This window comes from Daucus carota, chromosome 1, assembly GCF_001625215.2.
Source record: "Daucus carota subsp. sativus chromosome 1, DH1 v3.0, whole genome shotgun sequence".
Taxonomy (NCBI): Eukaryota; Viridiplantae; Streptophyta; class Magnoliopsida; order Apiales; family Apiaceae; genus Daucus; species Daucus carota.
The window spans coordinates 52867892-52890656 of NC_030381.2; the positions used below are offsets into that span (position 1 = coordinate 52867892).

The 22765-nt window shown below is 37.2% G+C and overlaps 7 protein-coding genes across 7 annotated transcripts; 4 read left to right on the plus strand and 3 right to left on the minus strand.

The window, feature by feature from the left end:
• Positions 1-853: 853 nt before the first annotated feature.
• Positions 854-3138, minus strand: LOC135149918 (pentatricopeptide repeat-containing protein At5g66520-like). The gene has a single exon (XM_064086061.1). It carries the CDS (start codon positions 3068-3070, stop codon positions 1490-1492), a length of 1581 nt encoding a protein of 526 aa, XP_063942131.1. The 5' UTR covers positions 3071-3138; the 3' UTR covers positions 854-1489.
• A 416-nt stretch (positions 3139-3554) lies between these two features.
• On the plus strand, positions 3555-5574 carry LOC108224769 (exocyst complex component EXO70A1). The gene has a single exon (XM_017399493.2). The coding sequence runs from the start codon at positions 3808-3810 to the stop codon at positions 5494-5496; it is 1689 nt and encodes a 562-aa protein (XP_017254982.2). The 5' UTR covers positions 3555-3807; the 3' UTR covers positions 5497-5574.
• Positions 5575-7096: 1522 nt separating this feature from the next.
• Positions 7097-8934, plus strand: LOC108224778 (exocyst complex component EXO70C1). Its single transcript, XM_017399502.2, has one exon. The coding sequence runs from the start codon at positions 7161-7163 to the stop codon at positions 8820-8822; it is 1662 nt and encodes a 553-aa protein (XP_017254991.1). The 5' UTR covers positions 7097-7160; the 3' UTR covers positions 8823-8934.
• A 176-nt stretch (positions 8935-9110) lies between these two features.
• Positions 9111-11273, minus strand: LOC108224789 (exocyst complex component EXO70C1). Its single transcript, XM_017399513.2, has one exon. It carries the CDS (start codon positions 11078-11080, stop codon positions 9311-9313), a length of 1770 nt encoding a protein of 589 aa, XP_017255002.1. The 5' UTR covers positions 11081-11273; the 3' UTR covers positions 9111-9310.
• A 313-nt stretch (positions 11274-11586) lies between these two features.
• Positions 11587-15776, minus strand: LOC108208060 (exocyst complex component EXO70A1). The gene has a single exon (XM_017378538.2). It carries the CDS (start codon positions 14162-14164, stop codon positions 11732-11734), a length of 2433 nt encoding a protein of 810 aa, XP_017234027.1. The 5' UTR covers positions 14165-15776; the 3' UTR covers positions 11587-11731.
• A 1985-nt stretch (positions 15777-17761) lies between these two features.
• On the plus strand, positions 17762-20043 carry LOC108224799 (exocyst complex component EXO70A1). The gene has a single exon (XM_017399526.2). The coding sequence runs from the start codon at positions 17820-17822 to the stop codon at positions 19329-19331; it is 1512 nt and encodes a 503-aa protein (XP_017255015.1). The 5' UTR covers positions 17762-17819; the 3' UTR covers positions 19332-20043.
• A 692-nt stretch (positions 20044-20735) lies between these two features.
• LOC108224807 (exocyst complex component EXO70C2) lies at positions 20736-22463 on the plus strand. The gene is made up of 3 exons (XM_017399537.1): positions 20736-20952; positions 21017-21364; positions 21457-22463. Exons 1-3 carry the CDS (start codon positions 20736-20738, stop codon positions 22461-22463), a joined length of 1572 nt encoding a protein of 523 aa, XP_017255026.1.
• Positions 22464-22765: the final 302 nt, after the last annotated feature.

Sequence of the window (22765 nt, forward strand, 5' to 3'; positions counted from 1 at the left end):
ATCAACGTGCCCTCCTCTCCAGATAAGCAATATCAAATTATGCACATGAAAATACTAATGGATATGTTCCAGCACTCAGATCTCTCTTAGAGTTAAGCCCGGTTACCAATTATAATTACAGTTAGAAAAATCGGAAATCGGAATAAATCGGACTTATCAATTGACCTATTGATTGGAGATTTATTGAAGATTTTTCTATAAATTGAAATTTTGTAGTCAAATTGAAGTGAAATCGGTAAATCAGTATAATGTTCGTAAAAATTGATAGAAGATTATAGGGATTTTTATAATACTGATTTTAATACAGGATTAGAAAACTAGCTACATAATTATGTTGGACTTTTTGTTACCCTTCTTTCCCAAAAATGAAACATGTTAGGACTTTCTTTACCATTCTTTCTGACCAAATGAAACATGAATATAATTTCTGTTAACCAGGATTCGAATTTCTCATTTAATTCATTTACTTCGAGTACTTTTATCGGATGCTCAATTAACATGTGTATGGATATTTAGACGCTTACTTTAACCTAAAAATATGTAAATTTTTAAGGTGGTTGGAATTTAATACTTCGACGATACGTACCTGTATCGGATACTTCTATTCGAATCGGATACGAGTAAAAGAATGCTATGAATGTAAGTTTTAAGTTTGTTTCTGGACTACTGACCGTCCACAAAGCAGAAGACGACCAACATCTTAGTCCATCTAATCACCTATTACTTTATGATCCAACCAAACCTTGTTTGCATCTCTTTGTTTTTGACGAAGACGTGTAACAGGCTATAACGTTTATAATAAGGTTAAATCTGAAAATGGACCGTTATATCCAAAAGAAATACACGGAACTACTGAAAATTGAACGATCCTGGGAATTAAGTCCAAAGCTTAACATATTTTGTACCTCCTACAGGCGATCAGATTATACAGTGTCTGGATGGTATACCAAGGTCCAAGGCGTGAAGGAATCCGATTGCGAGGATACTAAGTGGCGAGATTTTGAGGCTGCAGTCAAAATAATCGTAGAATCTGGATCACCGTTCCAGCTACAAAACTTTTTAGTTTTTTCTGTCAGCAGCTTATCGTTGATGGAGAGCCCAAAAATTTCGAACAATACTTGGATGCAGTTGACAAGTTTCAGGATTTAATTACAGCAGCTGAGACCTGGGGAATGTGGGATACTCGTACACTGCAGATGGCGTTTCAAGGAATATTAAACTGCTCAATCAGTATGACCAACTCCGCAGTCTAGTACTATGTTTCATCTATTTGGTGCGGGGTCTTGTACATTTCAAAACTTGATGGATCGAGCTATATAATTCAATTTTATAAAGGGATTTTAAGGAATTCTGTGAAGAAAAGGTTTATGAGTTTTAACAGTGCATTTGAACAGGTTTGTCAGACTGAATCCACAAGAATCATACCAGATACACACCTGCGTGCTCAGCTTCATGAGTTGATACTGAGTAATCCATCAGATTTTGAACTTCAACTTAAAAGTATATGACTGTCCAACGAAAGAGACTTCAAGTGCATGTCATTTTGTATCCAGAACGATTCTATTTCCTCCATGTGCGCATGAGATCTGTCACCAGCAACGAATTCCACGACAACACCACCAACCTCAATCAAGCTACAACCAGGCACCTTTATAACTTCTTTCTCTACCATTCCCTTCCTTACCCTTTCTACGTGATCCCATTGGTCAGCAGATGCATAAATATTTGAAAGAAGAACATGAACTCCACTGTGATCAAGACCATGGTTAATCAATCCCTTAACCATTTCTTTACCAAGATCAGCGTCACCGTGAACCCTACAAGCATTCAGTAATGCACCCAATACATAAATATCAGGTTGCATAGGCATATCCCTTACCACAACTTTTGCTTGTTCAAGCAGTCCTGCTCTACCTAAGAGATCTACCAAGCAACCATAGTGCTGTACCCCTGGCTTAATACCATATATACTAGTCATGCTTTCAAATACTCTTAGCCCTTCATCCACCAATCCAACTCGAGCACACGCGCTTAAAATACACATAAACGTCACTTCATTAGGTTTGATTCCCTCATCATCCATCCTCTTCAGCAACTCCACTGCCATTGCACTATTCCCATGATTCGATAGTCCTGAAATCAGAGCTGTAAAAGCATATACATCCCTACAGGGCATCTCCTCAAAAACACGACAAGCTACTTCAACAGAGCCACACTTGGCATACATATCAATCAATGCTGTCCCCAGCACCGTGTCCAACTCCATCTTACTTCTATCCACATAAGCATGAATCCATTTACCCTGATCGAAAGCACCAAGAGAACCACAAGCCGAAAGCGCCCCAACAATCGCAGCATGATTAGGCCTAACCCCACTCATCTGCATCTCCTTAAAAATCTCCAACGCCTCCTTGAAACAGCCAACTTTTACATACCCATTAATCATCACACTCCACGAAACAACATTTCTCTCCGCCATTCGATCAAACAGTTCCTTAGCAGCCGCAATCTCTCCGCTCTTCACATATCCATTGAGCACCGCAGTCCAAGTCACAACATCACGATTCAAACTCACATCAAACAACATCCGAGCACACCGCATCAAATCACAACTAACATAAAAATGAATCAACCCATTTTGCACAAAATCATAACATTCCCAGCCCAATTTAATCACCTGGGCATGACATAACAAACCAAACCCAACATCCCCAATTTCAACACAACCTCTCAAAACAAAAGAAAATGTGTAGTTATTAGGCAAGAACCCACAACACATCATCATCTTATAAACAGATAAAGCGTTGTGGGAGTCTTTCTTTTCGACAAAAGATCGAAGAATAGTGTTCCATAAGTAAGTAGACTTGTGTGGTAAGCGAAGAAAGACAGCGTAGGCGTGGGAGTGATCGAGAGAGACAAGCGAGGAGATGAGTTTTCCGGCGGCAAAAGGGTCGGAAATAGCGCCGGAAGTGATGAGATGGGATTGAATTTGGTGGAGATGAGTGAGCTCAAGATGTGGTTTGTTTAGGAGGGAAAGAACCCTGTAACTGCATTTCAAATACTTTAACATCACTACCTGATCTCTAGTAAGTTAAGCCCTCCTCCCGGTTATAATCAGGCTCAAAAAGCTAACTAGATAATTATGTTTTAGGCTCTTTTATAGAATTTTATGATTAATCATGATTAATCCATGTTTAATAAATCATTGAATTGGTTAAATTTCTTATTATTCAATCAATCATCCAATTAATTCTCGTTCTGTGGCTTCACTGATTAAGTTTAATGCATTGGTTTCAGGGAAGTAGGAAATCAAAACTTTATATTTGCAGAATTAAAAATGGATGGTAATTAGTGGTTATCAGATTAGATTATTTTCCTGTCAAAAAAAAAAAGATTAGATTATTTATTTTCGTTAACAGTTAGTTGATTTGACTAACAGATTGCATCACCTATTTTGAACAAAACTCATTATGAAACTGATTGAATAATAAATACATGATAAACCTCAGACAGGCTAAGAAACAAAAATATAAGGCTAAGAAATTTGTTTTGGGCTACTGACCTTCGGAGAAGAAGATCAAAACCAAAACCGTGTTTGTGTTTCTTAGTTTTTGACAAACACGGCTATAAAGTTTATAATATGTTCAAATCTAGGAACTGGACGGTTAAATCTAAAATTAATTTGCCGAATAATTGATAAATTGAACCATCCTGGAACTTCAGTTTGTCATATTCTGTACCTCCTATGATTGATGATCAGATTATATAGTGTCAGATTATACATTGTGTGGGATGGGATAGGAAGGCATGAAAGAATCGGATTGCGAGGATATTGAGTGGCAGGATTTTGAGTCTGCAGTCAAAATAATCGTAGAATCTAGATCACCGTTTCAGCTACAAAAATTTTTCTGTCAGCAGCTTATTTGTGATGGAGAGCCCAAAAGTTTCGATGAATACTTGGATGCAGTGGACAAGTTTGAGGAATTAATTCCAGCAGCTGAGACTCGAGGAACGTGGGCTACACGTACACTGCAGATGGCGTTTCAAGGAATATTAGACTGCTCAATCAGTGTGACCAGTTCTGCAGTCTACTCTAGTAGTGTGTCAAGCTCTTCTGGCTATGAGTTGCAGGTTAGCAATTATACTGGCCATGGTGAGCTATCCTCTGGGCAAATTTATCGTCTCCGTGGTATAGTAGAGAGGCTGAAATCCACAGAATATCTTGCAGACTGCATTGGGGCGTACACGAAATCAAGGAGAACAGCTGTGGTTGCAAGGTTTCGCAGGTTTGGCATCAACGATCTACAATATTTGGACGATCAGGAGTTTGCTGCAAAAATCAGATTATGGATACACACAGCCAAGACATTTTACAGCTCTATCTTCCCTGGGGAGAGGCAATATTACAACAACATCTTTGCTGGTGTAGCGGAGGCAACTTATGATAATTGTTTTCTGGCTATAGTCCAACTTGTTGCATCTGAGTTGAACAACCTCGTGAACATAAGTCCAGCTGTATCATTTCAAAGTCTGTTCGCCATTTTGGACCTGTACAAGGCTTTGCTTGTTATATTGCCTGAGATTAAAAAAATGTTCCACACTGTGTCATGCGCATATATTTCTGACGGAGCAAGTTATACTATAAATAGCCTGGAAACTATAGTAAGAAGATTGTTTTCCAGGTTCAAGGATGCTGTGCTTAATGAGAGCTCAAACACTTTATCACCATTAGGCGGAATTCATTACATGACAGACTACACGATGAATTTTGTTACGAGCATTTTACTGTACAAGGATGTGCTAACAAATATAATTGTAACTCGGCCAACAGAAAGTTTAGGAAATGAAGCAGATGAACAATTTCTGGAAGCTTCAGGCGGTACCCCTTTGCAGCTGCACATGATTTGGATCATGATAAGTTTGAGAAAAAATCTGGAGTCTAAATCTACTAATTATAAAGACCCGTCATTAGGTCGTGTCTTTATTATGAACAATTTAAACTACATGACTAAGATCATTACAGGGGATCCGGAACTACTAGAGATGATTGGGACGGAGTACCAAACAGAGTTGAGCAAAGATATCTCGCAGGCAGCACAGGACTATGTTTCATCTATCTGGCACGGGGTCTTGTACTGTTCAAGACTTGATGGATTGAGCTATAAAATTCCGTTTGTTAAAGGGATTTTGAGAAATTCTGTGAAGAAAAGGTTTAAGAGTTTCAACACTGCATTTGAAGAGGTTTGTCAGACTGAATCCACAAGAATCATACCAGATACACACCTGCGTGCTCAGCTTCATGAGTTGATACTGAGCAAGTTGCTTCCGGCTTATGAATCCTTCTCAGAGAAATTTGGTAAACACATACAGAGTGAAAGATACAAGGAGAGATACATCAAGTACTCATCAGAGGACCTCCAGAATAAAATTCAAAATTTGTTTTTAGAATATCTAATAGTCCCCAGTGGTGCACAAGACATTGCAACAGTTATTTAAGACTCTGTTTCACCATTGAATAAAATATTAGTTATTGAGACCAATGCTCCATAAATGACACAATCTTCTTATGTAAACATAGCTTGTCACCATTTACCAGCAACTCTGTTATTGTTTTACTGTTTATTAGTAACATTTTGTTGATGAAACTCATATAAATGCTATAGAAATAATGGACTTATATAAATCACACTGGCTGCGCAAGATCAAGTTGTGTTAGTATTTAACCTTTTTCCGAAATAAGGTTAGTGGTATTACCCAGTGCTGAAATCTGATATAATGATTGTTCATTGATTATTTGATATCACCCGGGACTTAAATTACTAATTATATTAACTTTTGAGAAAATGAATTTGAAAAAGTCTATTAATTTTTCTTACTCAGTCAGGACTTCCTGATTGATCATCTCCCATATTCCTTCCATGCTGTTAAGCTCGTTCTGTTATATTAAAATATATCAAACTAGTAATCATTTCCGAACATCACAATTCAGATCCATATATCAAACTATTATATTTTTAGAATTTTAGTCCTCTTGCCAATGGCCATCCACAAATCTGAAGAAGACGACGATGACAATTACTTTTTTGTTCATGTTTTGTTTTTTTGCTTATGATAAAGACATCGAACAGGCAATATAACTTAGAATATCGTGAGTAACTTAACTACATTTCTCTCTAAGATTTAGACATTTAAATCGATATTAAATAACGGATTTACTGGTTACTGAAACTTCCTGGAAATTCAGGCCAATTACTCAAGACAAACTTGCCTGCCCGTCTTTTTACAGTTCACAGTAGCTATTATTATTGCTTTCGATCAAGACAGTTGTTTATTGATGAACTACTGTTTTTATAATAATTTAATCTTCAATCTTTAGTTACAAGGGTACAAATTAGCAAAAAAATGAAAAAATTGAGAGGGTACAGTTAGATTGATAGAGTTTGTTTGAAGGGATTATATATTCCCAGATAACTATCTCTTTAAACAAATATGAGTTGAGGTTTAGAGTTTGGTTAGTCCTTGCCTGAATATTTTAGTGTAAAATGCTACATGAAATAGCATTTAAGGTTTCAAAATATTAGACAATCTGGCTCATGAAATAGCATTAAGGTTTCAAAATATTAGACAATCTGGCGTTAATAAGTGAAAGATGGATAAACGCCGCACTATCTAGTGTTTTGGATTGAAAGTGATATTTGGGGTCATCTTCTCCGGTAGTGATTATGGAGCCTTATCCCTGAAAAAAAATTATGATATATTGGCCGAACACCCATTTCACCCTGGTGTTCATAGCTCGGTCTGATCCGGATTCAGCAACTTTTTGAACAAAACCGATAATAGTAGTTTACAATGATCCAAAGAGGTGAAATAATGAGGTGTAACCATAGCTACATTCTCTCTAAGAAGTTGACGTTTAAATCTAATATAAATATACGGAAGTACTGATCATTCAACCATCCAGGAAATTTACACAAATTTACACAAATCACTCGAGACAAACGTGCCTGCCAATTTTTACACTACGCACTTCAACTACTCTTACAGTATATATATAATTCTTTGATAAGGACTAATAATAGCTTAGGTGCAACTAGATAGTGTTCTACCTTATACGACAAGAGGTTCAGATTATACCAGTTTGAGAAACCAGATTCGAAGGCATGAAGGAATCTGATAGCGGAGATGCTACATTTACACGTATGGACTCTGCAGCCAAAGTAATCACAGAATTTAAATCTGCATTATGGCTACAACAACTTATCAATGATGGAGACCGCAACAAATTTGATCAGTACTTGCGCGCAGTTAAAAAGATTCAGCGATTGATTAAATCAGGCATGATTAGCGGTTATGAGAGTCAGGGAGGTCTTGCTATGAATACACTGCAGATGGTGTTTCAAGGAATATTGGACTGCTCAATCAGTGGGACTCACTCTGTAGCTTTGAAGTCCACCGTAAACTCCAGTAGTGTGTCTTGCAGTTCCGGCTATGAGTTGCAGGCTAGCAATTATACGGGCCATGGTGAGCTCTCCTCAGAGCAAGTCTATCGTCTTCGTGCCATAGTAAAGAGGATGAAATCTGCAGAATGCCTTAGGGACTGCATTGGGGCGTACAAAAACTCGAGGAGAGCAGTAGTGGTTGCAAGGTTTCTGAGGTTTGGTATTAATGACTTGCAATCATGGGACGAAGAGAAGTTTGCTGCAAAAATCACGTTATGGATACAAGCGGCCAATACATTTTACAACACTATTTTCCCCAGGGAGAAAAAATATTATGACCAGATCTTCGCGGGGGTAAGGCCTGTTACGTATAGTAATCCTTTCCTGGATATAGTCGAACTTGTTGCAATTGAGTTGAACCACCTTGTCGATGTAAGTCCTAATGCATCATTTCAAAATTTGTTTGCTGTTTTGGACCTGTACAAGGCTTTGCTTGGTTTGTTGCCTAAGATAAAAAACATATTCCACACTGTATCGTGCACAGATATATCCGATGGGGTGAGTAATACTATTAGTAGCCTAGAAACTCTGGTAAGGAAATTGTTTTCTGGATTCAAGGATGCTGTTCTTAATGAGAGCTCGAACAGTTTATCTCCAGAAGGCGGAGTTCATCATATGACGGAGTACACAATGAAGTTCATTACAAAAATTTCACTTTACAGGGAAGTGCTAACAAAATTGATTGTATCTCGCCCTACTGAAAGTTTAGGAAATGAGGCAGATGCGAAAATTTTGGAAGCTTCAGGTGGTACACCGTTGCAACTGCACATGATTTGGATCATGATTAGTCTGAGAATAAATCTGGAGTCTAAATCTACTTTCTATAAAGACTCATCATTAGGCTATTTATTCATTATGAACAATTTTAGCTATATAATTAAGATTCTGACAGATGATCCAGAACTACTAGATGTGATTGGGACGGAGTATCAAACAGAGTTGAGCAAAGATGTCTTGCAGGCAGCACAGGACTATGTTTCATCTACTTGGCGCAGGGTTTTGTATTGTTCAAGACGCGATGGATTAAGCTATATGTTTTCATTTTTTAGAAGGATTTTAAAGGATTCTGGGAAGAAGAGGTTCAAGGCTTTCAACACTGCACTTGAAAAGGTTTGTCAGACTCAATCTGCAAGAATCATACCAGATACGCACCTGCGTGCTCAGCTTCATGAGATGATACTGAGTAAGTTGCTTCCGGCCTATGAATCCTTCTTAGAGAAATATGGTAGCCACATACAAAGTGAAAGGTACAAGGAGAGATACATCAAGTACTCATCAGAGGACCTCCAGAATAAAATTCAGAATTTGTTTTGGAATATCTGATAGTCCACAATGGTGCATAAGAGTTACTTAAGACTCCATTCCACCATTGGATTAACTAGAAACTATTGAATACCAGTGCACCATAAATTGTACTATCTTTTTATTATGCAAGTATGGCTTATAACCATTTATCAACAACTCTGCAACTGTTACAGTTTAGTTAATGAAGCTCGCCTTGATAATAAGGAAATGATAGACGTATTTAAATGTCATTAAATGTCTCAGGCGTTTTAGTAATCAGTTTTTCATTAAAGGTTACGGGTAAGATTGTATATGATGTTGTTACGTGGTTGTAAAACCAAGTTTCACATCGTAAAGATAAAAGAAGATTTGTCTTGAATAAGCAGTCAAATAACTACATTAGTATGAGGCTTTTTGGGATGAGCTCAAAAACAAATTCAGTGATAATTGTTACAGGGTTGGTGATAATTGGTAAACACATATGCACTGGAATTCAGTGATTTATTGCCATTCAAGCGGAACGAGCCTCAGGGGATCATCAAATTTTCTTCTGTGCCATTGTGGACAATCAGTTTTTCCGTAAACAGAGTTTGAATTTTACTCTGAAGGTCCTCTGATGAGTACTTGATGCATCTCTCCTTGTACTTTTCGCTCTGTAGATGGCTACTGTACTTCTCTAAAAAAACCTTGTAAGCCGGAAGCAACTTGCTTAGTATCAACATATGAAACTGACTGTCAATGTCAATGTCTGGCACAAACAATCTGGATTGACTGCGACAAGCCTCTTCAAATGTCGTGTTGAAAGTCTTGAACCTGTTCTTCACAGAATTCCTCGAAATTCTGTTATAGAAGAGGAACTTATGCTTTAATCCATCATCTCTTAAACAGTACAAAACCCTGTCCCAAATTGTTGAAGAATAGTCCTGTCTTGCCTGCGCGATATAGGTGCTCAACTTTGATGAATACTCCTTTCCAATTAAGTCTAGTAGTTCTGGAGATGATTTAATGGTCTTAATTACGTAGTTAACATTGGTGGTAACAAATACATAGCGACACCACGCATCTCTATAATGACTAGATTTACGCTCCAAGTTGATTCTCAAGCTGATGATGATCCAAACTACGCGGAGTGCTAATGGGGTTCCACCTGCAGAATTCAGAAATTGATCATCTGCCTGATTTCCCAAGCTTTTAGTTGGGGACTCAATCATATATCTTAGCAGTTCCTTGTGCAATGAAATTTTAGTAACATATTCCATTGCATATGCTGTCAAAAAATGAACCGTGCCTTCAGGAAGTAGCGCGGTTGATAGCTCATTTTGCACAGTATCCTCAAAGCTGCATAACAATTTCCCTACTAGAGTTAAGAGGCTCCGTCGAATATTAATTGCCCCCTGAGATATATTTATTGTCCATGAAGTGGAGAACATGATTAAAATGTCAGGCAAGATGACATCCAGCGCGCTGTACAGATCTAAAACAGGAAACAGGTTTTGAAATGAAGCAATAGAACTTACAGCACTCGCAAAATTGTTCAACTCAACTGCAACATGCTCGACGATAGGTACAAAACAGTTGTGATACGTCGCAGCTGTTACACCTTTGAAGATCTGCTCAAAAGATAGCCTCTCCCCAACAAAGAATCCGTCATAAAATATTTTGGCTACTTGAATCCATATGTTAATTTTTGCAGCAAACTGTCTCGAGTCTAATTTTTTCAAGTCGGTAGTGGTCCAGTTCCCAATCCGAAACCACTGATACTTTGCATCCACAGCCGACCTCCTTAAATTTTTGTACACGTCAATGCAGTCCCCAAGGCATTCTATAGCATTTAGCTTCTCAACTATGCTACGGAGATAATAAATTTTCTCTGAGGAGAGCTCATATTCGAAAGTACGATTTCTTCCCTGCAACTCATAACTATAAGTGCTAGGCACACCACTAGAGTAAAGAGAGGAACTCGAAGGATCAGAACTTGTGTTGGCACTGATTGAGCAGTCCAATATTCCTCGAAACACCAGGTGCAGTGATTTTATAGCACGACTTCCATGAGTCTCATAACCGGTGATTAACCCTGAATTGATGGATTGCTGAATCTCAACTACTGCATACAAGTATTGATTAAATTTCTCGCGGTCTCCATTATTGATAAGTTGTTGCAGCTGGAACGGATATCCTAATTCTTCGATTACTTTTTTTGCTGTCTTCAAATCTGGCACATTGGTATCCTCACATTTGGAGTTGGAATCCTTCATTTCTTGGAATGCCACAAGCGGTATGTGCAGATCATCTGCCATGGGAGAAAGCGATATCGTTGGAGGGATAGTGCTAATACTTTAAAACTAGTTGCTAGTCTGCTTGGGATTAAAAAAGAGTATGTAGTTAGTCCTGAGGTAAACTTTGTATAGAAGATGACTTCTTTGTCTTTTAATGTGCCTTGTAATATGAGGATTTAGTTTCTAACGATCTATTAAGGATCTGAAAATATTGATGGTTACTCCCTCTGTCCCATTTAATTCTATACGTTTCTTTTTCACTGCTCGACACACACTTCAATGCTCTTGTAAAATATAGTTCTATAACTTATTTTTAAAATTTTCTTTTTCTGAATAAAAATATAACATTCAAACTTTTATTCAGAAAAGAAAAATCTTAAAAATAAGTTATAGAACTATGTAAAACAGGAGCATTAAAGTCCGTGTCGCGTCCCCGTCCCCCAATGTATACAACTCAGGGGGACGGAGGGAGTACTACTAAAGCAAGTAATTATGCATCCATAACATAAAATAATTGCTCATCCAACTGATATCCCAAACTTTCAATTGGCCTTGATAAAATAAAATATATGTGCCAAAACACAATCTTTGAGGATTTACAAAATGATAGTGGGAAAACAGTATTAGATTGTAAAACAAGTTTCAAGTATCTATGCCACTTTCAATTGGTGGTCAGTGTTCTGAAAACAAAATTTTTAATTTGTTCTCCAGCTCCTGATTTGAATACTTGATGTATTTCTTCTTGAACCTTTCACTCTGTATATGGCTACCAAATTCCTCCAGAAATGATCTATAAGCCGGAAGCAACTTACCTAGTATCAACTTATTGATCTGACAGCGCAGCTGAGTATCCAACACAGACATTGTGGATTGGGCCTGACAAAACTCTTCAAAAGCAGTGTTGAAAGTCTTGAACCTATTCTTTACAGAATTCTTTGAAATCCCATTACAAAGTAGAAACTTAAAGTTTAATCCATCATCTCTTAAACAGTACAGAACCTTGTGCGAAGTGGATGAAGCATAGTTCTGTGCTGCCTGTAGCACATATTTGCTCAACTTTGACGGGTACTCCTTCCCAATCAGCTCTAGTAGTTCTGGAGACCCTGTAATAGTCTTGATTACGTAGCTAACATTGTTCATGATGAATATATAACTCATTGACGAGTCTCCATAAAGACTAGATTTACCCTCTAAATTGATCCTTAAGCTTATCATGATCCAAATCATGTGGAGCCTTAATGGGGTTCCACTCAAAGCTTCCAAAAATTGTTCATCTTCCTGATTTCCCAACCTTTCTGTTGGTGGAGATACAATTATATTTGTGAGCAGATCTTTGTGCAATGAAATGCTCGTAACATACTTCATGGCATATTCTGTTAAAGAATGAACCGCGCCTTTTGAAGGTAGGGTGTCTAATTGCTCATTGAGCACAGTATCCTGGAAGCTGGAAAACAATTTCCTTATGACAGTTGTGAGGCTATTGATAATATTACTAGCCCTATAAGATATATTTGCAACTGATACCGAGTGGAACGTGCTCTGGATCTTAGGCAAGATAGCAACCAGAACCTTGTGCAGATCCAAAACAGGGAAGAACTTTTGAAATGATGTAGTACAACTTACTGCTTCCGCGAAATTGTTCAACTCAATCGCAGCATGTTTAACTATAGCCAGGAAACAGTTTTCGTCTGTGACAGCACTTACACCACTAAAGATCTGCTCATAATATTGCCTCTCCCCAGGAAATATAGCGTCATAACATTTATAGGCTGCTAGTATCCACATTCTGATTTTTGAGGTAAAGTCTTCGTAGTACAAACTTTGCAAGTCGTTGATGGTCCACCTACCAATGCAGAACCTCATATACCTTGCATCCACTGCTGACTTCCTTGAAATTCTGTACACGTTGATGCAGTCGCCAAGACATCCTGTGGAGTTTAGTCTATTTACTATACTGCACAGACGATAGATTTGCTCACTCGAGAGCTCACCCTGGCCAGTCTGATTGCTTCCCTGCAACTCATAATTGTAACTGCTGGTCACACTACTAGAGTAAACAGTGGTAGTCATAGCATCATACTTTGTCCCAGTAACCGAGCAGTCCAAGATTCTTTGAAAGATCAGCTGCAGCTGTTTAATAGCTCGAGCTCCATGAGTGTCATAACCGGAGATACCTGACCTAATTGATTGCTGGATCTCATCCACTGCATACAAGTACTGAGAAAATTTTCTGCGGTCTCCATCATTAATAAGCCCTTGTAGCTGCGATGGAGATTCAAATTCATTGATTACTTTTACTGCTGACTCCAAATCTGGCAACTTTGTGTCCTCGCTGTCAGAAACCTTCATGCTTTGTGATTTCTTAAGCTTCATAATCTGATTATTAAGGGATGCAGATAAGTAAGCGGATGTAAAATTACTCGGGGCTGAGATTTCAAATCCTGTACCAGATTCAAGGACTCCCACCACACAGTTTACTACCAGACAATCATTTTTTAGGTAGCCTAGTTTCTCCAAATATTTTTTTTTCATGTACTGGCCAAATCCCCATTGGCTTCCACGTCGTCTCATCAAGAAACCAAAATGTGTCTGCATGCTGTGCTTGCCTCTTCCACTCTGATCAACAAGCATCATCTCAAACACGGCATTCACATCAGTTCCTTCACTGTCCAATCTTATATAGAGCGAGATGTAATCTTTATACTCGTACTTCTTGCCATTGGGGTACAAATTTATGGCCCAGTCATGCCCTCCTGCTGAGAAAGTATCAGATGTCAAATACTTTCCAACTTCAAATCCTGCTCTTCGCGAGTAGCAATCAAATCTGAAAGTATAAGAACCAGTGACTTCATCATTTGGTGATACACTTGAGGTTTCTGGAGTTGACAGAGGCTCATGGATCTTGGTACTTTTGTACGAGGTTGAATTAACTTCTGGAGATGTTAAAACTCCAGTAGATGCCCAAGACGACAATAAACTGTTAGCTTCCGCGATCTCTGTTGATGATGCAACGGTCATTTCATCTTGGAAGTCCTCATCCATTGTGTCGGAAGACATGGATGGGAAATGCAAGTCTATTGCAGAAGGTACAATAACTGCAGACATTTTTTTTGTTTGAAGGATCTAGTCTAAAGGTTTGAAGATGAAGATGTAAGTTCAGATAGCATCAACAAGTACAATTATAATGAAGACATTGACAAAATGAAGGTGGGAGCCATTGGGAAGCTGCTTTTGGTCTTCCTGTCTAATTCCAGACTCCTTCGTGTAATGACTTTTACTTAAAATTCAAACTCCATATGCATAAATGATTCAATTAAGTCAAAATTTTGAACGAGTCCATCGAGTACTATGATCAAAATTCAGTCAAATTAAGTCCGCTGAATTTCGCTTCATAAGGTAATACTTAAAAAATAAAATCCTCAAATTACAAGACACATAAAAAGACATGCAAGACATAAATTTGTAACTGCAGAAATATTCAAAGATAGCTGTAAGAACATTATCAACGATAGAAACTCCTTAGTAAATATTCTAGGTAGTGTCAAGCCGCACTTTTTAGATAATAATATGTAAAAATTCTAAATCTTCAACCTTGTATCCTCTGAACAAAAAAATATAGCCAATCGGATATCATGTCGAACAAAAAAATCTCTCTAAGTATACTTTTACATAAATCATAACTATAGAGAACTCTATTGAAATCTACTATCCCAATAAGCTAAAAATTTAAACCAACAACTATAACCGACCATCTCACCTACTAGTGTTGAAGATGAACAAGGTATTCATGAGAATACAAAACCAATAAAAGAACAATAATAGACAAATATTAGTCCCCAAGGATGTCCAAATTTCAGGTGTTTTAGTATTCAACTTTTGTCGAAATAAGTTGGGAAAATAAATTGATACGTCCCTAAATTATTCAGCTTTTATTCAAAAGGTCCCTTAATAAAAGATTTCCTAAACCGGGTCCTTTAACTTTACAATTGTTTGTATCAAGTCCTTCCGTTAAGTAGATTCTAACCGACGTTAGAATCTTGCTGATGTGGCGACACATCACCAGTTGATCCATTAGAATCTTGCTACATGACGACACTGTCACGAGCTGATTATTACTTATATTAAAAGAAAAATGAAATTGTACTGGAATTTCGACTTGGGGTTGCTGGAAATCAAATTTCCGGTACCGTTCGACAACAAAACGTCGTCGTCAGATGGGCCACCACTCGAACGTTGGAGCCATTTCTCAATATTTCTCCGACCCGGATGACAAAATCGACCCTAAATTTCAAGATTTCGAGATGGGTTTGTAAGAAAACGAAAATGTGAAGGACCCATATGAATGATTTTGAAAATTATGATCTCGTTTCTCGAGAATGAGAATTATTGCAGAGGATATGAATGCCGGATGCGTGTGAAGAAACTGGGAGCTACAGAGATAAAATATGTAAGTATATATATGATTTATTTTTTTTTGATACCCATATACTCCTATGTATGATTTGTTCGAGGGCATTAAATAGGGAAGGTTTTTAGATAAGGAATTCTTACAAGGATGGAGGTGGAAGATGAGTACAAAACAGCTTCATCCTCTTCAATTACATCTGCAGAAAAACAACACTCTCTCATAAGCACTGCTCTTGTGTGCATATACTTTCGAGACTTCGAGTAACCCCTGTACTCTGCTGTTTCCTCCTTTTAGCTTTGCAGTGTTATGCGTTTTTAAGTTTTGACTCTTACCACATGCTAAGCACAGAAATTTATAGAGAAATTTATAGTTTTAGAGAATTTTGATTGGTGTGATCGTTGTATATGCAGGGGACCATTATTATTGAAGAGTGTAAGCCAATCAAAACCCTCCAAATTCATAGATTTTACTATTTTAGTGCTTAATATGTGCGCATGGGCACATCATAGAAAAACCGTTTTTATTAAACATATAGGTAGTTTTTATTAAACATATAGGTATCTTTCAAACTTTTTCTTTTATTACCTGATATCTTTATTATATATGTATTATTATTTTTTTAATTTGATGTTTTTTGCTTATATTATTAAATTTATTTATTATGCTTTGTACCAGACTCGGTTATTTTATATTCTAAAATCTTCAGTTATCTATTTTATCATTCATATTTTAACATTAATAACAGATCTGTGGTATATTATATTTTATATTCTAAATTTTCAATTATTTATTTTATCATTCATATTTTAACATTAATAACAAATATGTGCTATATTTGAAAATTTTAAAATATAAAATAACCAAGTCTGGTACAATTACAAAGCATAGTAAATAAATTAAATAATATAAGCAAAAAAATCAAATTAAAAAGATAATAATACATATATAATAAAGATATTGGATAATAAAAGGAAAAACTTGAAAGATATAATCTATATGTATAATAAAAAATAGCTGTACACTTCAAGACTCAAAACTTAAAAACGCAAAGCACTACAAAGCTAAAAGGAGAAAACAGCATAGAGTATAGATGACAGTGGAATCCACGTCATTTTATACATAATTCTGCATCTGTTTCCGTGGATGTAATATTATTCTATATTTTTTTCATTTTTTTTATTATATGTACAAATTGGTGATATGTCGCCATATCATATCAGCAAGATTGTGCTGGATTAGCTGGTGATTCGTCATGTCAGCAAGATTTTAACGTTTGTTAGAGAATCTACTTAACAGAAGGATCTGATACGGACAAATGAAAAAGTTAAAAGACCCGATTTGAGAAATCTTTTGTTCAGATATTTATCGAATAAAAGCAGAATAATTTAGGGACGTATCAATTTATTTTCTCAAATAAGTTTTGTGAGGAGCAGGAGCTCCTTGTGTTAGGGACGTATCAATTTATTTTCTCAAATAAGTTTTGTGAGGAGCAGGAGCTCCTTGTGTTAGGTTACACTGAAATGTATTATATCCACGTACAGAGGTATCGAATTGGCTGTCAAAACAAGAAGAACAATGGTTCTCGCCTTAACCAGATCAATTTAAAGCACTAAAATCATCTATAATTCATTCATTTGTCGTTTCTATGAAGATAATGCCTGCGTATATAAAACCAATGAAAACTCTTTTATCCTGTAAAATGGAGTACGTGTGTGGACATACACAAAACTATTTTGTATTTGAAGATGCATCTTATTGTGTGCAACCAAAACTGGATTTATTCGTCGTATATGTTTAATTTTGTATTTGAAGATGCATCTTATTGTGTGCAACCAAAACTGGATTTATTCGTCGTATATGTTTAAACGGTCTTTCTGGTATGAGCGCACACAAACAACTATTTTTTACTTAGGTGGAAGATTTTTGTGCAGGGTAGCCATCAATATTTATGAGATGGAAACTTATACAAATACTCCACCTAATCAAAAAGTGGTGGTTGACGTGTGAGTAGGAGCACACACTAGACAAATCGATGTTTAAATACAATATGATTTGGTTAACCCTCTTAGCATGTTCAGATTTTAGAATAACTGGTCACTTGATAACCGGAAGATCGTATATGAAGATGTAAGCTTAAATGAAATGAACTGATTATATGCCTTTGTCTATGTTTACCTTGAAACTAACTACATACTAATCTAATCCCAAGCAGAAAAAATGTCGTTTAAAAATATTATATGAAGGAGCCTGGTATATTTCATTTGGTATCTTCACACTTGAATATATTTCTATTTCAATTCTTATATCTTCATCAAAAGACCATCATTGCAGGTCCTTGATTTTACAATAAATATGTCGAAGAGTCTTGTCGATTCTACTACAGATGATCTGCAGAAGAATAAGAAGATGTTCCTAGATATATTGGACAGATCAACCTATGCACTCGAATATGATCGTTTGAGTTCCACTCTCCACTCTAGCAGTGTGACAAGCAGCTATGGCTATGAGTTTCAGGGAAGAAATCGTAATGGTGAAGGTGAGCTCTCCTCACCGCAAATGAACCATCTGCATAGTATAATAAAGAGGCTAAGCATCACAGGATGTCACGAGGCCTGCATCGAGGCCTACAGAAATTCAAGGAAGTCAGTGGTGGATGCAAGGTGTAGGAGGTTTTGCACTGTAAAGAGAACCACTGATGATTTACAGAGATTTGAATGCGAAGAATTTGCCACAGAGATCAGAATTTGGATAGATACTGCTAATATTTGTTATAACAATATCTTCCCCGAGGAGAGGAATTATTATGAGCAGATCTTTTATGGCGTGGGATCTGTCACAGATGACAACTGTTTCCTGGCTATAATCAAGCCTGTGGCAATCCAGTTGAACAACTTTGCAGATGCAGCAAGCTACATTTCATCATTTCAAAAATTGTTCGCTGTTTTGGATCTGTACAAGGCTCTGTTCAGTATCTTGCCTAAGATTCAAGGCACGTTTAATTCTGCATCATGCAGAATTATATCAGAAGCGGCACTAAAAACTATTGATAGCCTTGCAAATCAAGTAAGAAAATTGTTTTGCAGCTTTGAGGATACGGTGTTTAATGAGCAATCAAAAACTTTACCTGCAGAGGGCACAATTCATTCTATGACAACGTATGCAATGAAATTTGTTACTAGCATTTCAGTGTACAAGGAAGTGCTAACAAATGTAATTGTATCTCGGCCCACAAAAAGCTTGGGAACTCAGGCGTATGATCAGTTTTTGGAAGCTTCAAGGGGAACCCCGTTAGAACTCCACGTGATTTGGATCATAATAAGCTTGAAAATAAATTTGGAGGGCAAATCTAGTCTTTATGGAGACTCGTCATTGCGCCAGGTATTTATTATGAACAATGTTAACCGCATATTTAAGACTATTACAGGGTCTCCAGAACTGCTAAAAATGATTCAGGAGGAGTATCTATCCGAGCTGAGCAAAGAGGTCGTGCAGGCAGCGGAGGACTATTCTACATCAGTTTCAAACAAGTTTCTGTATTGTTTGAGAGACGATGGATTAAACTTCAAGTATTCATTTAGTAACTGGATAGTAAAGAACTCTGTGAAGAAAAGGATCAAGGCTTTCAACACTACATTCGAAGAGGCTTCTCGGATTCAATCAAGAATGCCTGTGTTGGATGTAGACATACCCTTTCATCTTCATGAGCTCATTCTGAGTAAGTTGCTTCCGGCTTATAAGCTGTTTCTCCAAAAATATGGGAGCCTTTTACAGAGTGAAAGGAACAAGGACAGATACATTAAGTACACATTGGAGGACCTTGAGCATACAGTAAAAACTTATTTTCAGCATGCTCCTGAGTGCTGACTATCCACTGTGTTGGAATATAATATGATCCTGGTAAGCCCTCCTCTCAACACCTTGAGATATTGGGAGAATTGGTCACTTAACATGGTATGAGAGCTCAGGCTCACGGGAGACTCGGGAAGAATAAGAATCACTGTTCTTACACGAACACAAAATATTTCCAACTAACAAAGTTATTGTGGGGCTGATTCTGTTTAATAAAAGAAATTGACCAAGGTTTGTAAAGTTAAAAAATCGAGAATTAAAACATTGATGAATCAAAATGTGGTTTTTTCAATGGACATATGTAAAGATGCTAATAATTCTGATTTCTACTTGAACTACTGTGTCCGTTACCTTGCTTGAAATTCAGAACATGTTCAAATGTGCAACATGGGGCTACTGAGACTGTGTCCCCAAGTAAATATAATTTAGTGGTGCTAGGGAAGAGCATGGTTCAGTTCGGCTATGTTTTGGGATATGTTGCCTAGATGCTATAGCTCAGAATGTTGCAAGGGACTGTGATTCCGCATTTGTCTTATGTTTTTCTTCGGATTAAGCCTTTTGTACGGCAGATGTTTTAGGTATTTAAAGAGAAACAAATTCAGTTGGTCCATCATCATGGCTGAATTCTGCATCTACCTCAGAACTGCAGTCTTCGATCATATATGTAACGATTAATAAAAGAATAATGACTCTGGTTTCACCAAATCAATTCAAAAGTAGTGCATTGTCTGGGAACGTGGATTTCATTTGAAATCCTGGATTTGATCAAATGACATGTTTGCATACACAAAAAAAGTTAGATTTGAATTTCATTTGAAATCCTTAACATTCAAATACTAGTATAAAACTGAGAAATTGAAGTGACGCCTCGAATCATGTCATTTGAAATCCAAAATTTGAAATGAAATACATCATCTCAAAAGCAATCTAAAATCATTTATAATCTGTCGTTTCTATGAAGCTGCATAGATCAAACCAATGAGAACTCTTATATCCTGTAAAATGGAGTACGTGTATACACAAACTATTTTGTACTTAAAGATGCATCTTATTGGGTGCATCCAAAACTAATCTGGATTTATCTAGCATATAAACCAAGCAGGATCTGGCCGAAGGCCCAAAGTTAAACGTAAAAAATGATAAGATTGTAGATGATGACACAAAACCAAGTTTACCTCCAAAACTAATTTGGATTTCTCTAGCATATAAACTAAGCTGGATTTGGCCGAATGCCCAAAGTTAAATGTAACAAAAGATAAGATTGTAGATGATCACACAAAACCGAGTTTACCTCTTATTTGCCGCTTCTGATAGCAGACAAAATGTTAATGGCTCCCAACTTCATTCTCTGATTCAATAAAACTGAACGTGCTATCAAAGCCTCAGAGTCGAAAGTCGATCCTTGGCTTGAGAATAAATATGACTCTTGCACCTCCAATGACATCTGATCATACTGATCTGAAGGCATCAGAGTCCGAAGATGCCTTTAAGTCGCAACATTTGGAGTCAGCAGCAAAGCTAATCATAGAATTTGGATCTCCATTGCAGCTACAACAACTTATCAGAGTTGAAAACCGCGACCAATTTGATCAGTACTTGTGTGCAGTAGATGAGGTTCAGCAATCAATAAAGTCAGGTACGGCCTCCAGTTACGAGACTCATGGAATTCGTGCTATAAAAACACTGCATACTATTTCGAGGAATATTGGGATGCTCAATCCGTGCAACCGCTTCTGATTCTTTGAATTCCACTGTTTACTCTAGTAGTCTGTCCAGCACTAGTTATGAGTTGCAGGGAAGCAATCAAACGTCCCATCGCGAGCTCTCCACAGAGGAAGTTTATTATCTCCGTGACATTGTAAAGAAGCTGGACTCCACAGGATGTCTTGGGGACTGCCCTGACGTGCACAGAATTTCAAGGAAGTCCGCGGTGGAAGCAAGGCTTCTGCAGTTTCACATTAGGAACTGGACCGCTAATGACTTGCAAATTTTGGACAGTGTACAGTTTGCTGAAAAAATTAGAATGTGGATCCAAGCAGCCAACATATGTTACACTAATATATTTCCCGTGGAGAGGCAATTTTTTGAGCAGATGATGGTGTAAGCGATGTCAGAGATGACAATTGTTTCCTGGCTACAGTCGAACATGTTGCAGTTGAGTTGAACAATTTTGCGGAAGCTGCAAGTACTATTGCCTCATTTGCAAAACTCTTTGCAGTTTTGGATCTGTACAGGGCTCTTTCTGTTATCTTGCCTATGATTCAAGATATTTTCCATTCTGTTTCAAGCATATCCCGCGGGGCAATTAAGACTATAAATAGCCTCCCCACTCTAGTAAGAAAATTGTTCAGCAGCTTTGAGGATACTGTGCTTAATGAGCTATCGAACGCTCCAATTCCAGAAGGGAAAATTCATTTTCTGACAGAATATGCAATGATATATCTGACTAGAATTTCACTGCACAAGGAACTGCTAACACATATAATTGTATCGAAACCGACTAAAAGCCTGAGAAATCAGGAAGATGACCTGTTTCTGGATGCTTCAGGTGGAACCCCATTAGAACTTCACATGATCTGGATCATAATAAGCTTAAAAATCAATTTGGAGCGTAAATCTGAATTATACCAAGACTCCACGTTACGCTATGTATTCCTCACAACCAATGTCAACTACATAATCAAGACTATTACAGCATATCCGGAACTACTAAAGATGATTGGGAAGGAGTATCTATCAAAGTTGAGCAACTATGTCGTGCAGGCAGCACAGGACTATATTTCATCCATCTGGCACAGGGTTTTGCACTGCTTAAGAGACGATGGACTACATTATCAGATTCCATTTTATAATGGAATATCGAGGAAATCTGTGAAAAATAGGTTCAAGGCTTTCAACACTACATTCGAAGAGGTTTGTCAGACTCAATCTAGTATGCTTGTGCCGGATATTCACATACACTGTCAGCTTCATAAGCAGATGATAAGTAATTTGCTTCCGGCTTATGAGTCGTTTCTGCAAAAATATGGTATGCAGATACAGGGTGAAAGGTACAAGGAGAGATACATCAAGTATACATCAGAGGAGCTCAAGTTCAAGATGTTATCAATTACTGAAGCTAATCTAGCTCTAAATTCATTTGAATAGAGAAATCGACCAAAGTCTGTGCTTTGTAAAGTTAAAATTACTAAATTCGAAACATTAATGAATCTATATGTAACAGGGATTCCTGATTTCATCTTAAGCATTCTTTTCTATTCACCTAATATGATGGACAAGTAGTATATAGCCTTATGTGGGATAACCAATCACACTACTTCTGTTTTACAAAGGTTAAGTATAGACGTAGCAGAAATAGACGTGTAAGCTATGATGAATCACGCGGAAGAACTGAAGTTGAACTATCCTGGAAACGCTTAATCTAACAGACCATGATCATTCAAGAACCA

What these genes read in the sequence shown, in the direction of transcription:
- LOC108224807 (XM_017399537.1), top strand. Translation starts at nt 20,736, where the DNA reads ATGACTCTTGCACCTCCAATGACATCTGATCATACTGATCTGAAGGCA. An exon ending in TCAGCAATCAATAAAGTCAG is followed by an intron (nt 20,953 to 21,016) that starts GTACGGCCTCCA and finishes TACTATTTCGAG; the next exon opens with GAATATTGGGATGCTCAATC. An exon ending in GATCCAAGCAGCCAACATAT is followed by an intron (nt 21,365 to 21,456) that starts GTTACACTAATA and finishes TCCTGGCTACAG; the next exon opens with TCGAACATGTTGCAGTTGAG.
- LOC108224789 (XM_017399513.2), bottom strand. Translation starts at nt 11,080, where the DNA reads ATGGCAGATGATCTGCACATACCGCTTGTGGCATTCCAAGAAATGAAG.
- LOC135149918 (XM_064086061.1), bottom strand. Translation starts at nt 3,070, where the DNA reads ATGTTAAAGTATTTGAAATGCAGTTACAGGGTTCTTTCCCTCCTAAAC.
- LOC108208060 (XM_017378538.2), bottom strand. Translation starts at nt 14,164, where the DNA reads ATGTCTGCAGTTATTGTACCTTCTGCAATAGACTTGCATTTCCCATCC.
- LOC108224799 (XM_017399526.2), top strand. Translation starts at nt 17,820, where the DNA reads ATGTCGAAGAGTCTTGTCGATTCTACTACAGATGATCTGCAGAAGAAT.
- LOC108224778 (XM_017399502.2), top strand. Translation starts at nt 7,161, where the DNA reads ATGAAGGAATCTGATAGCGGAGATGCTACATTTACACGTATGGACTCT.
- LOC108224769 (XM_017399493.2), top strand. Translation starts at nt 3,808, where the DNA reads ATGAAAGAATCGGATTGCGAGGATATTGAGTGGCAGGATTTTGAGTCT.